The 15,125-nt window shown below is 38.6% G+C and overlaps 1 protein-coding gene across 11 annotated transcripts in view; it reads left to right on the forward strand.

Moving 5' to 3' along the window:
• MAPK10 (mitogen-activated protein kinase 10) overlaps positions 1-15,125 on the forward strand; it is a 324,322-nt gene that overhangs the window by 294,819 nt on the left and 14,378 nt on the right. For all 11 annotated transcript variants that reach the window (XM_054591772.1, XM_054591774.1, XM_054591779.1 and 8 more), the window contains 2 exons: positions 7,755-7,818; positions 9,526-9,603. In XM_054591772.1, the coding sequence (XP_054447747.1) occupies positions 7,755-7,818; positions 9,526-9,603 (142 nt within the window). The remainder of the gene's footprint in view (positions 1-7,754; positions 7,819-9,525; positions 9,604-15,125) is intronic.

Below are 15,125 nucleotides of genomic sequence, written 5' to 3' on the forward strand. Positions count from 1 at the left end.
GAGATAACATTATTTTCTTTGGTTCAGCTTCTGAGTTAATAGAGAATGCACATATTGAAAGACAATGCTATTTAAAGCTCTCATTGACATTTTCAACAGGGCAGCAGAACACAGAGAGAAAAAGAGGAACAAAACCATACTGCATGCTTAATTAGGACAAAAGCGGAAAACAAACATCAACAATGTGATGACTGTCATATGGTTCAGAACATGACTGATACAGAAAAAGTGTTAATTCAGGGCTCAAATATGGATTTCTGTTCACTTTGGAACAACTTTGTGCAACTTGGATTTCTCATATCTGGTTCTCATCTCTTTTGAGATTCATGTGTAGAGTTCATGATGCTGTCCAATATAATTTGGCAAAAAAGCATTGAGGAATAGAAGTGTTGACTACTTGGGTGACGGTTGCCAGAACTAGTTACATGTATAGACTGACAGAAAATTGGAATGGAAGTCACAGTGATAGGATCAAATTTGTCACGATTGATAATCTTTTATTTAAGTGTTGAATTATTCAATTTAATGTTTCTTCAACCCATAATAACTATGTTACTCTATCCTTTTTCATAAGAGATCTTACATTTTATTTTTAAAAATGTGTTATTTATTTATTTTTAGACAGATGGAAAGGGAGGGAGAAAGAGAGGGAAATATAAATGTGTTTGCCTTTCATGTGACCCCCATTGGGGACCTGGCCCACAACCCAGGCACGTGCACTGACTGGGAATCGAACCTGTGACCCTTTGGTTCATGGGCTGGTGCTCAATCCACTGAGCCACACCAGCCAGGGCTTACATTTTATTTTTAACTGTGCCACTAATTAATGCTATGCCCATGGACAAATCACTTACGCTTTCTGAGTTTTTATATTCTTATTTGCAAACTAAACAAAGATGACATTAGAAATTATCTAAACTCTCTTCCATCACTAATGATGTTGTTGAAAATAGGATTATCTTGGAGATTAAGGAAAAAATCAACTCATACATTTTATTCAATACAGAAGGATTATTTACATTTATGATATAAAATGAGGTCATGAGAGAGCAACTTGTACCTTGGGAGAATCAATCACAGATTTGAACAGGTTCTGATTACAAGGATCTCTTCAGCAAGAAATCATGCCCAGCAACAAGAACCAAGAGAATGCCAACAGAATTCATATTCGTCAAGCTTAATTTTATTATATAGAATTGTAATCTCTTAGGTACTTTCTGGCAAGAGCCACATTTTATAGCTAAGTTTTATATTCCTAAAAATGTGGAAAATGGAAGGAAACACTGGCATGATGTCTCAGAGCAGCAAAGGGTACAGCTGCAATTGTTGAGACCCCAGTGTTGGGAATACATTGCCATTTAGTTGTTTTCTTCACCCTCTAATTACCATATTCCTGAGATCGCCAGCATGCTATGTTACAACATTGCGGTGTAGTGTACTCACATGACCACCCTCTAAATATTTATGAGAGAAAAGGGATCCAGGGCTATTAAGAACTGCAAGGACAATAAGAACAAACTGAGATTATTAGGGGCAAATTGAGACACACAGTCACCCTATTGGCTTGTGCTTCAATTCTTGTTTTATAAAGATGTTTACAATACTTTAAATATTATTTCATTATCTATTATTTTAGATTAATCTCTATTACCATGTCCTCGGAACTATTCTTTAACTTAGGTTTTAATACAAGTTCATCATTGATTAACTCTGTGATTTCAAGATATTTTAAAAAGAATTTTTCTGAGTCTCAATTTCCTGATTTGAGGATTATTAGGGCATATATAAAGAGTGTAGCTTTTCCTCCTCTCACAACCACATCAAAACTACAGCTAAATATAAAGCAACCATCACTCAGAACTGTCAGAAATTGAATTGAATGGAAGTCTGACAACTACGGAATTAAAGAAACCATATCGATCTAGACTGGTATGAGGGTTGGAGATACAGAATGGGCTGGTCCCACATCCACATGTGGTGGATAAAAACTGAGAAGGGATATCTCGTGAAGCAGGAGTCCCAGCCCCACACCAGGCTTCACAGTTCAGGGTTCCAGTGTCAGGAAGATAAAGCCCCATATCTTCTGGCTGCAAAAACCAGTGGATACTGAGATGCTGGAAGAACTTTCCGGAGTCCCAAGCAGTTCCTCTTAAGGAACCCCCACACAGACTTACTAAGACTCACTCCCCCAGAGCTCCAACACCAGAGTAGCAGCTTGAAAGGCACCAGTGGCATACAGGGAGGAACTAAAATGCCTGGCATCAGGGTGAGAGTAGGGGTACAGCTTTCTCCCAGACAGAAAGTAGGCAGAGGCCATTGACCCTTTTGTGAATCACCCCCTCCACACAAAGCCACAGAGCTGGCAGGTGGGTGCCACATCTGAAACTCCATCAACCTGGCTAACACTGTCAGGTCTGCCCTAGAGGTTCTCTGAGACTACACCCCACCCAATTTATGGGACCACCCAAACTTTTAACAGTGATTTTTCCATGTGAATGGCTGATTTTGGCTCACGATTCACAACTTCCAAAATCCTCTCAAATAAGCAACAGCTGGCTTCAGCCCCCAGACCCTGTAACTCTTGCTAAGTGGCTCCAGTCCTGGCACTAGCAGCAGCCAGCCTAGATTCAGCTTGGCTTTGCCTGGGAATCTCCAAACCCAGTACGAGTAGTGACCATCTCAGACAGCTTTATAGTTCATGCAGGGTGGCCCCAGGCAGAAGACAGGTTGGGGCTGACCTTGTCCTGCACCATCTGGAAAGCCTCAGAGCCTGCGCACCCAGTGGACAGCTACAGACCATGTTGAAGAACCACCACCCTGCCCCTGCATAGCTGATTCTCCACAGAGGGCAGAAGTATGTGGTCAGTGGTCACAGCCAGTCCTTGCATCTGAACTAGCTTGGGTAAATCTCTCCCATTGACCTTCAAACAGCCATCAAGGATCAACTGCAAGAGGAAGGTATGCTCAGTCTACATGAATTTCACACCTCAAGTATCCAGCGTGGGTGATAGGGTAGGCTGTGCCAGTGGACCCTACAAAACACCTATTACATTAGGCCACACTACAAATACAGGGAGTCATAGCAGCTCTTCCTAATACATAGAAACAAACACAAAGAAGCTCCCAAAATGAGAAGACAAAGAATCATGGACCAAATGAAAGAACATATCAAAACTTCAGAAAAAGAGCTAAACAAAAATGGGGATAAGCAATCTATCAGATACAGAGTTCAAAACAGTGGTTATAAGGATGCTTGAGGACCTTAGGACCTCAACAGCATACAAAGTACCCAGTAAAAAATGAAGGGTACACTAACTGAAATAAAGAACAAACAGGAAACAACAGTGGACTGGATGAAGCTGGGGATCAAATCAATAATTTGGAACATAAGGAAGAAAAAACAACCAATCAGAACAATAAGATGAAAAAAGAATTAAAAAAGAGGGGGATAGCTTAAGCAGCCTCTGGGACAACTTCAAATGTTCCAAAATTTTAATCATTAGAAGTGCCAGAGGAAAAACTAAAGGGCAAGAAATTGGAAATTTATTTGAAAAAGAATGAAAGGAATCTTCCCTAATTTGGTGAGGGAAATAGATGTGCAAGTCCAGGAAGCACAGTGAGTCTCAAACAAGATGGATGCAAAGAGGCCCATTCCAAGACACATCATAATTAAAATGCCAAAGGTTAAAGATCAAGGGAGAATCTTAAAAACAGAGAGAGAAAAGCAGATAGTTACCTATAGGAGAGTTCCCATAAGACAGTCAGCTGACTTCTCAAAAATTACTTTGTAGACTAGAAGGGATTAGCAAGAAATATTCAAAATCATGAAAAGCAGGGACCTACAATCAAGATTGCTTTACCCAGCAAAGCTATCATTTAGAATTGAAGGGGAGATAGAAAGCTTTCCAGACAAGAAAAAATGAAAGATGTCCATGATCACCAAATCATTATAATAGAAATGTTAAAGGACTTATTTAAGAAAAAGTAGAATATCAAAAATATGAAGAATAAAACTGCAATAGATATGTATTTATCAACAAATGAATCTAAAATCTAAGCCAAGCAAACAAGAACAGAGACAATTATTATACGGAGAGCGTTCTGATGGTTGCAAGATGGGAGGAGTTGTGCATGATTGGAGGGAGAGGTGACGGAATTAAACAGTATAAATAGGTAGTTACTGAATAGCCATGGGGATGTAAAGTACAGTCCAGGAAATGGAGCAGCTGAAGAACTTAGACGCATGACCATGGACATGAACAAAGGAGTGGGGATTGGCTGATAGAGTGGGGAGTGCTGAGTGGAGGGGGACAAAGGGCAAAAAATTAGGACATCTGTAATAATATAATCAATAAAATATAATAAAAATTTTAAAAAGAGCCTAGCTTATAGTATCTTCTCAAAAAAAGTGATTTCCCTGAATTAGAGAGAGAAAAGTATTCTTCATTTATTAATCCCTCAGAGATAGGTGAGAGAGCATTCTGTCTTTTTTTTTTTCCTTTTCAGTGTCACAATCTCTTCTGCAGTTACTATTTGTTTTACTACATAGAATATTCATATTATCATTGTGGATATTTCTTCTATATTGTTCCAATTTTTAGGTGTTATCTCATATTAATGTTCCCCACTAAGTATCTATCTGGATTGTTCTAGGTGTGGTGGCAGTTTTGAGCTTTCGAAACTTTAGTGTTTAAAGGCATAGTTTATTGTGCCTTCAAAGCCAAAGTCTTTGTTTCTCTTTCAAGAAGCTGCCAATTACTTCCTTTGAAATTCTCCAATCACTTAACCCCTATAACACTGCAATATCTTCATTCTCCACATATGTCTCTAAATGATCCTTTTCTCTTCCCCTTCTCTTCCTCCTGCTTTTCCTTCTCCTCCTTCTTCTTCATGGACTTATGTTCCTCAGGTCAACTTTTAGCCCTTGGTTTCTGATAGGGTCTACTTTGGCCCTTTGCTCTTTTTATCTGCATACCCTCCATGGGTGACCTCATTTACTGTCATGATTTGAACAAACACCTCTTGCTGATGGTCTCAAATCTGTGCATCACTAGCCAACAACATTCCTGTTTAATAAGGTGGGAAAAACAAACAAGTGAGCAATAGAACCCTAGCTTTTGTTTGCAGATGGAGGCAGGGAGAGTAATGTACTATGGAATGGTAATGATTGTTGTCATGTATTTGTGTGTCTGAATATGACATTACTTTCTCTGGTTTGCTGGTCAATTGCTCTTTTATATTGCTTTGTAGAAGACATCTTTCTGTGAATGTACCAGTCCACTGCAGATGGTTGCATCCCCTCTTAAAACAAAGAAACCAACAAACAACCCTGAACATGTGGCCTTTTTAGCCATAACTGTAATACAAGTGTTTTTATTTATACATTTAATCCTCACCTGAAGATATGTTCAGAGAGAGAAAAGGGCCGGGAAGGGTGGGGGAAAGGAGAGAAACATTGATGTAAGAGAACATTGATCGTTTGCCTCCCATACATGCCCTGACCAGGGATCAAACCTGCAAACTTTTGGCACGTGGTATGGCACTCCAACCAGCTGAGCCACCTGCAAGTATTTTTAAAGCAGCCCTCTTGGTTTATTGAAAGGAAAAATCTTGGACTCAGTACTCTGCTTTCTTTCTTGCAGTTTGTTTGTGGTTAGAGTTTATGTATTTTGTACTTTATACAACAGCAATAGCTGGATGTTGAAGCTCCAAGGAAAACTTCTCTCAAAGTAGTATTGCAAAGAGAAAATGGCATTCATGAACTTTGGCAGGAACTATACTCTTGAACCACGTTCAATTTTGAAACTCAAATGGAAAAAGCCACTGCGTGGAGAAGCCAGCCGGCTGCGTGGACCCCGAGCTGGTCTAATTGTTATGAGAATGAGGTGGTGCCAGCAATGCACAGAGCGCTGGGGACCTCTGAGAGCTTGTGCAGTGTGTCTGGCAGGGGGCCTAGACAAGGCCCCCTTAGATGGGACCTTACCACTGCATTCCGCGTGCTCAGGAGAAGGCAGAGCAGGAAACCTGCCACTCGGCAAAGCATCTTTGCATAACCTGAGTTTGCTTTGCCTTTGCTTATTTAGGTAACAGTTTCACAAATTTTCAAAAATAACTTGTTTTACTCATTAAATAATAGCGTTCCTATACTTTGGGGGTCCTTTATAATTTGAGGTGGAAGGTCCTGCCTTAGTCAGGTTCCCAAGACAGTGCCTGGTTATCTCAGTCCCCTTACCTTTCTGTAGTCAGTGTTTCTGTGTCCTCAGTGATGGCACAGTGGCGTAGGGGAGGGTCTTGTCTTGCTTAACCCTTTCAGCAAAGGCTGCTCAGCTAACATATCTGAATCATAGTAGCTGGTTTAGTGTCTTCTTTAGTAGCAATCACTATTGTTAAACAAATGTCTGGCCTCATCAGTACTTATTTCTCAATAATTAAGTTGCCTCAAAACAACTGGTCAAAGTCTTCTATTTTTATACCCAGCTACTTTTGTCGTGTGTGTGGCTGTCCCAGCATACTATGGCTAGGACATGTCAGGCGTGATTCCGCCTTCCAGAGATTCTGGATGCAGTCAGGAAGGGCCACTGTGGTACTGGGGTGCTGCTCATGAGCCAGAGAACCTCCCACAGAAGCCAGAAGCTGTCTAGGAGAATCTTGTCCAAAGGCTTCCTACAACAGCCGTTTTAGAAGAATGTATATCCTAATAAGCCTCAATCACTTTGTTGAATAACTCTTTCAGTTCTTATAGAAACTGTTCCTTTTGGAGTGTTGGACTGGATGAATTCTAGAGTCCCCAGTTTCATGTCATGCAAGAGTTTGCATTTTTTTTTTTCACTCAATTCACTGCCAGCTGGGGCAGCTCCTGAGCCCTTTCTCTCTCTGCCTCACGGAGATTTTTTCTCTCCACATCACTTGGCCTGAGTTGGAAGTACCCTAGGCCAGCGTGATAGATCCCCAGTTCCAGCCATCAGGAAGAAGAGGTCAGGGAATCTGCCTGAGATCCTTCTTCTTGGAAGGCACCTAAATTTATGAAAATCTCTCCTTTTCCATCTTTGAACTTCTCATTTCAAGAGAAATGCTGATTCCGTAAGTCAGACTGAAGGCCCTTGCCACATCATTTCTCCCAGAAAGGGCTAACCAAGGGGTCCTTTAGGGGCTCAAGGGGACCCACATCTATAGACAGCTGGGAGCTTCTTCTGCCTGAGGGGGAAAATATCTGGAATTATGTAAATATAGGGCACACAGCTATACACAAATGTACTTTCTTATGCTTCATGAGAAAAAATTGGATTACATCTTAATATTCCTTAATACTGGGGAATAGTACTATAGTCTATTGGGAGGTTACAGACTCTTCTTCACGAGGGTCTAAAAATGGAACAAAATCTTATCAGTCTGGGTACTTTAGTAGGGTTCTGTTATAGAGCAAGTGAATGGATTACTTACTTAATAAAGTGTTTTTTCTTGTTTTTTAAAGACTGGCTATTCGTTGCTTGGACTTGATTTCTGAATCAGAATGTTTGGGGATATGAGCTTGCAAGATTTGAATTTTGCTGCCATATTTTCTCAGCAGAAAATATTGGCATATAAATGAATCTTCCATAAATTTGTGGGGAAATTTTAACTTCTGCACCACTGTAATTACTCCTTATTCTCATCACCACCAAAATCATTGAAAAACAAGGTGCCCTCATGCGTCATAGGACTTTAGTCATGTTTAGGTTATTGCACAAAGTTTATTGTTTGTTTTTATTCTGCAGCCTCCACCTCAGATATATGACAAACAGTTGGATGAAAGAGAACACACCATTGAAGAATGGAAAGGTGACTCTATTATACCTAAATAAAGTATATATTTTACTTTACTGAAACTCAGAAAGTATTCTCAAGGATTTTCTTTTTAAAATAATTTAGTAAGAGATGATATTCTAATTTCTATCTTCTTAGACCATTTTCAAAGTTCTTAAAATTTAATCTATCTTTTCATACTCTTAATTATGTTGTATTTGCTCAAGAATAAAGAGAATTAATTACTGACACTTTTTAAAATAGTACTGATGGTCAAAGATTTTGTCATGGGAGAGGGCAAACTTTAAAATTTCACAGTTAAACATTTCATGTTTGTACATAAAATTATCATATAAAATGGATAAAATTACATCTGAGATAATTTTCAACATTAGAAAATAAAAGATAGTTAATATGTGAAATCATTCACTTGATATATAGCATTTGAGAATTTAAATAGAAAAAGTATATATCTAAGTAGCTTATTTCTCTTTTAAAGTAAAACAGAATGAATGAGTACATTAATTCATTTTTTTCCCAGCAAAATTTTCTTAAACACATACTACATGATTGAGATTATACTCAGGGAGAAACCAAGCAGAATTATAAAGAATAGTTAAACTAATTAAATTATTACAGAGCAGAATAAATATGAAAAAACCAAATGCAGATCTAATGATTAGGTCAAAATGAGAAAGAACATAAAGGGAAGATCTGAATGAAAGAAATGTTTGCGATACATTGAATAAATTAATATTGTAAATGTGGAAAAGAAAAAATCAGAGGAAAATACTAGAATGGGGACATAGGAGGAAAACAAAGGGTAGAAATAAGCCAAAAGTGTTATAAAGATAGCAATGGGGTCATGCTGCAGAATATGGAAAATGAGCAAATACATATAGGAGATAAACTTTAAAGAAAAGGTACTAAGTGATAGATGGGAAAGACTTGATTTGATTTAAATAAAGACCAGAAGGCACTCTTAGCAGTCTGTGCTGAGTAGCTAAATGATAAGATATAAATATCTCTTGGGGAAGATGGACATGGACTAAATTTGTGAGGAACTGAAGAAATACCTGTAAAGGATGATGACTATATAAATTGTAAGCCATTTTAAAGCAAGTATTAGTAGTGCTGAATGATTTTTATCTAGAAGTGGCAAAGTGACATGAAGTGAAAATGAACAAATTTAACTCTAGTAATGAAGAGTCATTTTGATGGAGGCCAGTTTGGAAATAAATGTGATAATTTTTACTGTGGGGTTTTAGGCAAGCTTGGTTTTATAAATCCAAGAGTTGAGTCTAGAAAACAGATGAAAAGTTGATGGAAAATAATAGTTTGAAGTCATGAGAACATGATTTATATGTAAATAGTCTGATTTATTTTCAAGAATAGCATGGCATCCTTTAGGAAGAGAGTATAAAAGAAAAATCAATGTTCAAAAATGAGCCATTAAAATCTTTAAGAGTTAAAATCCATTAAAAGTCTCCAAAAGAATTCAGAAAACAAATAAAATATGTATTCCTTATACATTTATTTATTCAGATGCTTTACTGAGCACCTACTTTTGCCAGACTCTTTGCTGTTGCAAGAAAATGTAGCATTAGAGGAATAAAGGAAGTCCCAATTGATTTCTACCTTACTCAGTCTAATCAAAATGTTATTATTTGTTATTAATGAAGGAATTTTCTCTGTGGGTTAAGGAAATTTATTTTTTATAATACTGGTAATTGTTCTTTACAGAACTTATCTACAAGGAAGTAATGAATTCAGAAGAAAAGACTAAAAATGGTGTCGTAAAAGGACAGCCCTCTCCTTCAGGTACCCACTCTCAGTGAATAACGAATATAGCAGTGCTCGCGTGCGTGCGTGTGTGTTTTGGTTGGCCTTGAGCAGGAACTGTGGCCAATAACGTTGCTTAAAGAGCATATTAACAAATGTCACATGACTGTTTCCCTCTAACAATTGTAGTTTAACCACCCTGCGAGCTATAATTGGCAAAGTCATACAAAATGAAAACATAAAAGTTTAACTTTAGTAATGGAAAGCCGAAAATGGATGCCAGTTTGGGAATAAATGTAATAATTTTTTAATGTTGGGTTTTAGAAAAGTTTGGTTTTACAAATCCAAGCGTTAAGACTGGAAAAAAGGTGAAGTAATGTTACTGAATGTGGACCCGTTGCAGGGGAGCCCCAGATGGTATTACAGGAACAATGTCCCCCCTTTCCCTGGGGTCCCTCTGGTCTAGGTTTGTTTGCCTGCAGCCCTTGAAATTATGGCTCTCAGTTGCAGAGCTTGGTGAAAAGGAAAGGAAGTATTTATTTAAAATTTATACAGATTTTGATTAATGGCTAAATGTCACCCTTATATCTCAAAATCCCTTTAAAACACCCACCATTTAAAACACCCACCAACACACAGTCCTGCCTTCCCCCCTTCACCCAATCAGACCAGTCAGGGGTACCGTCCTTCAGAAGAAAAAGAACAGAAGTCTGGAGCTCAGCTATGCAGCTCTCTCGCTGTTTCCAGCACCATCACTGCGTGGCCACGATCTCCAGTTCTTAATTCAGAACCATGTGGCACCTTCTCATGGCCCAGTAGCAAGAGTCCTTTCTCTCCTTTTCTTCCTGCACGGTCTTCGCATTGTTCCCTCATGTCATGGAGCAAACCATCTCCGAGCTCTCATGCACACACGCTGCAACCAAGGCTGGGAAGGAGAGCCTGCATGGCTGCTACATCTTGCTTTCCTGCTTCCTAGGCCACGTCGTCAAGAGAGCCCCCACTCTGCTCCTAAAACCATGTGGTCAAAAGCTTCTAGCATGGCTGCTGCGCCTGGGTCCCAACCCTGGCGTGAATCCTCCCCAACAGCCTCATCTCAGACTCCTTTGGCAGGCACTGCTATGTGGGGCTGCCTGACCAGTTACATCCTGGGTTAAAATTTATGCAAACCTTCCTGGTTAACCTTGTTGAGGTGCAAAATAATCATCTTTGCCTATGAGGTATGAAGCTATCCTATTATTGACATGCAAAATGACTCTCAAATGGCCCTGCTACCTGTCCAGTGTGAAAATGGCCTGTATTGATATTCACAGTAATTCTCAATAACCTTGCTTCAAGTCCAGTATGAAGCCGACCTGTTGTTGATATTCAGAGTAACTCAAAATGGTCTTTAGACTGTTATTGATGTGCAAACTGACTTCACTGGCCCCGTTCCCTGTCTCCCATCCGCCTTGGCAGCCTGCCGTGAAGGGTGGTGAGAATCAAATATCCTGTATTTTTCTTGGACACCCCACTTACTGGATCTAATTACAAATCCCCTTGGGGATGGCTAGCTGTACCTTATTACAGTAGGAGTTGAAGAACTGATGAAAAGTAATAGTTTGAAGTTCAGTGTAACATTCCTTCTGACTATTCAGATTATGATGACCTAGCACATTTCTTTTAGAACCTATTTTAAGAAAATAACTAATCTTGAAGAAGTATCAACATGAGCTGCTTAAAGGGTAACTAACTGCTCCTCATCCACCATCAAGTCAATGTGAGGATCAGGAAATCCCCCATCCCAAACTTCTTTCCTCATTCACTCCAGTGTCTGAACTCTTCCTAGAGTTGGTGTGACAGTAGCTGAAACATCAGCCAAGATGTACTCCAATTAAATTTAGTGTGGGAAATCTTTCAGTTTGTGATCTACAGAATCTTAACACACATTGTTCATATACCTATTTTGCTATGTCAGGTGCTTTAAGATTACTCAAGATAACTTACACTTATCAATGCTAATATGTTTTTCTAAGATATATGTTCTGAATAGAAAGAGAATATAGAAAGAGTTCTACAAAATGTTTTGGCTTATACTCAGCTCATGCTGGGAAGAATGTAGGCTGCAAATGATTAGTTTAAAGAAAAATGGATTTGGTGTTCTACCTTTGATAAACATTTTTCCCATGAATTTTCAATTGTTTCAGGGAAAAGAGATGTAATATGAATTAATAAATTTGTTATAATACTCTGAACAGATAGTTTACACCCACAACCACTATGCAGCCTAAACAGATGTATTTCAGTTATGATATGTCTTTATCACCTCTAGACTTGGGGAAGTGTTCAATTCTATTCCAAATCTTTTCTTTCCCCAAAGAGGATTAAGGAGCCCTGACCAGTGTGGCTAAGTCATTTGGGTGTTTTACTGGAAAGCAATAGGTCACCGGTTCCATTCCTGGTCAGGACATGGAAAGACTGTCTGTATTGCTCTTTGTGTACCATGCAGTGCCTAAGTGCTGTGCCTTGCACATAATAGTAGCTTAGTACGTATTTATGAATTTCAAAATTGCTGCTCATGAATTCCTGGGTTGTGGGTTCTCCCACTGGTGTATACAAGAGGCAACTGATCAATGTTACTCTCACACACTGATGTTTCTCTGCCTTACTTTCTCCCTCCCTTCCCCTCTTTCTAAAAAAAATAAAATCTTTAAAAAAGGAGGGTTGGGCTTGTCTGCCCTCCAGATTGATACAAGTCTGCAGAGGTTGCTTTTGACTTACCTGCATGTACTGTCTGCTGCTAATTAAGTAACCCAACAACTGAATCTATACCCTCCAGATGCCACCAGCTAGGGCAGAAAGACACCTTGTGTTATGAATTTCTGTCATGGCCAGAACATATGTTCCTATAATCATTAAGAAACCAAAATACCAGGGTGCAGTGAACAGTGACCTAGCATCTGAGGCTGGGACTGGACACATTTTAGCAGAGTCTCTTCTATTCATCTTTAGTTAAAGTCATCGTTAACTTACCTCCTTTTTTCTAAACTTCCCAGAATCATGCCACCCACTCCAAGTAACACCACTTTCTGCTTGTCTTCTCTTTCATTTTCCTCTCAGCCCCAGCCAGATCTCCACAACAGCTAATCTGTGATGACGTAAAATCCATAATTCTCTTTCTAATACTTTCACAACACTTCTACAAAAACCTCCTTATCCGCGTGATTTGTTTTATGTAAACTATGCATCTCAGGGAAGTAACGATGAGACTGAGGATTGTACATGTGAGATCAATTAATCATAAAAGGGATGAGATGAGTGATCTGCCATATGAAGAAAGCTTTAATACTTCTTAAGAAACAAAGTTTGTATGTAACCAAAGCATAATTTTCTAATCATTAAAACCATAGTTCCTATAAAAAAAGAAAATGAGTACATGTAGAAGTTTCTTTTAACTCATTAATGAGGGAAATGGCAAAATGACATTGGCAGTTCAGTGAAGGTATAAGAAATTCAGGTTTTTGTGATCTGTGGGAAGAAAACTATAGATTTGAGCAAGAATTCCACTGATCAGTGCTCTCCAATAGCTTGGCATCACTTACAGTGTAAGCCTAGTAACCTCTTGCTGATTGCTGGCCCTCTGTAATACACCCCAGGCGACTTCACACTGCGCCCATTCTAGGGTCTCACGCTCCGATACTGCTAGTTGCCCACCTTTAGGAATGCTGCCCACTCTAAAGTTTTCTCTTATCAAATACCACCTTGTCCCCAAATATTTTCATATCTGTCCCAAAAGACTTTTCATAACATCCCAAAGAATAGGCTCTTTTCTTCTTAGGGGTATTACTAGTTCCTGTATTTTAAATACTGTCACCCCTTCATGCTTATAAAGTCATTGAGAAGAAAGACTGTATTGCTCTTTGTGTACCATGCAGTGCCTAAGTGCTGTGCCTTGCACATAATAGTAGCTTAATACGTATTTATTATGAATTTCAAAATTGCTGCTCATGTCTTCCCTAAGCATGTTTCTTGGTGCTATTCCAAAGACAGAATTCAAGACAGCCCCATAGCCGTAATACAGTATGTGATTCAGTACGTTCTTATGCCAGCAAATATTTACTCACCCTATTAATCATCATGAAGATAAATGACCCAAGAAACAAGTATATAAAGCATTGCTGTTGACATTTGCTCATGCTTCACATAAAGGCTTGCTGCTTTCAGGTTTGATTTATTCATTTTGGGCAATGTATATTCCCAATTTTTTTTTGCAGGCCTGCTTATAATGTGTTAATGATTAATTCTAAATTATATCACTTAGGCTCTACCTTCATATGAGAAGGCCAAACCACCTTTTAACCATTTCAACTACTTACAACTATAAATTATCTACCTTATACACATGCCCTAAGTTATTGTTTGCTAGCTTAACCAATTTATGATAAAAATGATTGTGGATTCTAACTTTCACTTCATGATTTTAAAGAAATTATTCTTTGCTTAATTGAGAAATCATACATGTCTGATATCTACTATGAGATATTTATATATGATATATGTTCATGCGTAATGCAGAGGCAGGGGACAGCCATGCCCTGTAGCCAACTCTGCCAGCTTCTGAGAGCCTGTTGTGCTCATCTCTCCCAACTATGAGTTTACTGACCTAATGTTGGGAGCTTGAAATCCACTATGCAGGAGTTAAGATGTGGAAATTGGCCGAGAGTTTTTGGCCCTAGAGAGCCAATTGTTACATTTTTATTGGCACACCACCCTGCCTGTTGTGTCTGTGTGAGCATATATATAAATATATCCGCAGGAAACTATGCTGGAAAGAAAAAGCAATTACTAAGAAAACTTTTAAAAAGTCAGCTTTTTTCCATGATATATTTGCATATCCTATATTATTTTGTAAATAGCTAAAATGAATTAATATTACAGCATAGACTCCCTTAATATTTAGTCATGGCAACACTGGGCACTCAGCAACAAGGGAGAAAGTTAGTGCAGTTTCTCAGTGACAAAAGGTTTCTAATACCCAAAACCATGTTTTAGTGATACTTTTAAAAAGTAAATAGGAAGTTAAATGTGCATTTTTGCAGAAAATACATAGGCTTGAAATTTATTGATGGAATTGTTGTATACCAATAAGAAATGAATCTAAATTTCAGATACAATTCTAAATAATTGTACGCCTTCTGCTAGCTGATTTCACTTGCATAATGATTTATTTTCAAGAATAGCATGGCTGCTTGCTTTCTGAATTGATTTGAAAAGACTGCTGAGGGAATTTCAGTTCATGAATAGAAATTAATTTTCTTCTGAAAGGATTCATCATAGAATGTTAGAGCCAAACAAATATAAGAGGTCATCTAGTCTCAAAACTCTGTCTTTTCACCTCCCCCATTCCACCTGAGATATACGCCTCCCAGAAGTAACAATGACTCACCAAAATAGGGATGCTTAGCGTCAGGATGGGCAGAGATTTTTCAGAGTCTCTAACTGAAGATAAAACGCCCCAGGTCATTCTAATCTGCAGTCCCTCCCACAACCATGTTATCGCACACCATATGCGCGTGTGCCTTTCC

Source organism: Pteronotus mesoamericanus, unplaced genomic scaffold, assembly GCF_021234165.1.
Source record: "Pteronotus mesoamericanus isolate MK-2021 breed Mesoamerican mustached bat unplaced genomic scaffold, CSHL_Meso_final scaffold_232, whole genome shotgun sequence".
In the NCBI taxonomy this organism is placed as follows: domain Eukaryota; kingdom Metazoa; phylum Chordata; class Mammalia; order Chiroptera; family Mormoopidae; genus Pteronotus; species Pteronotus mesoamericanus.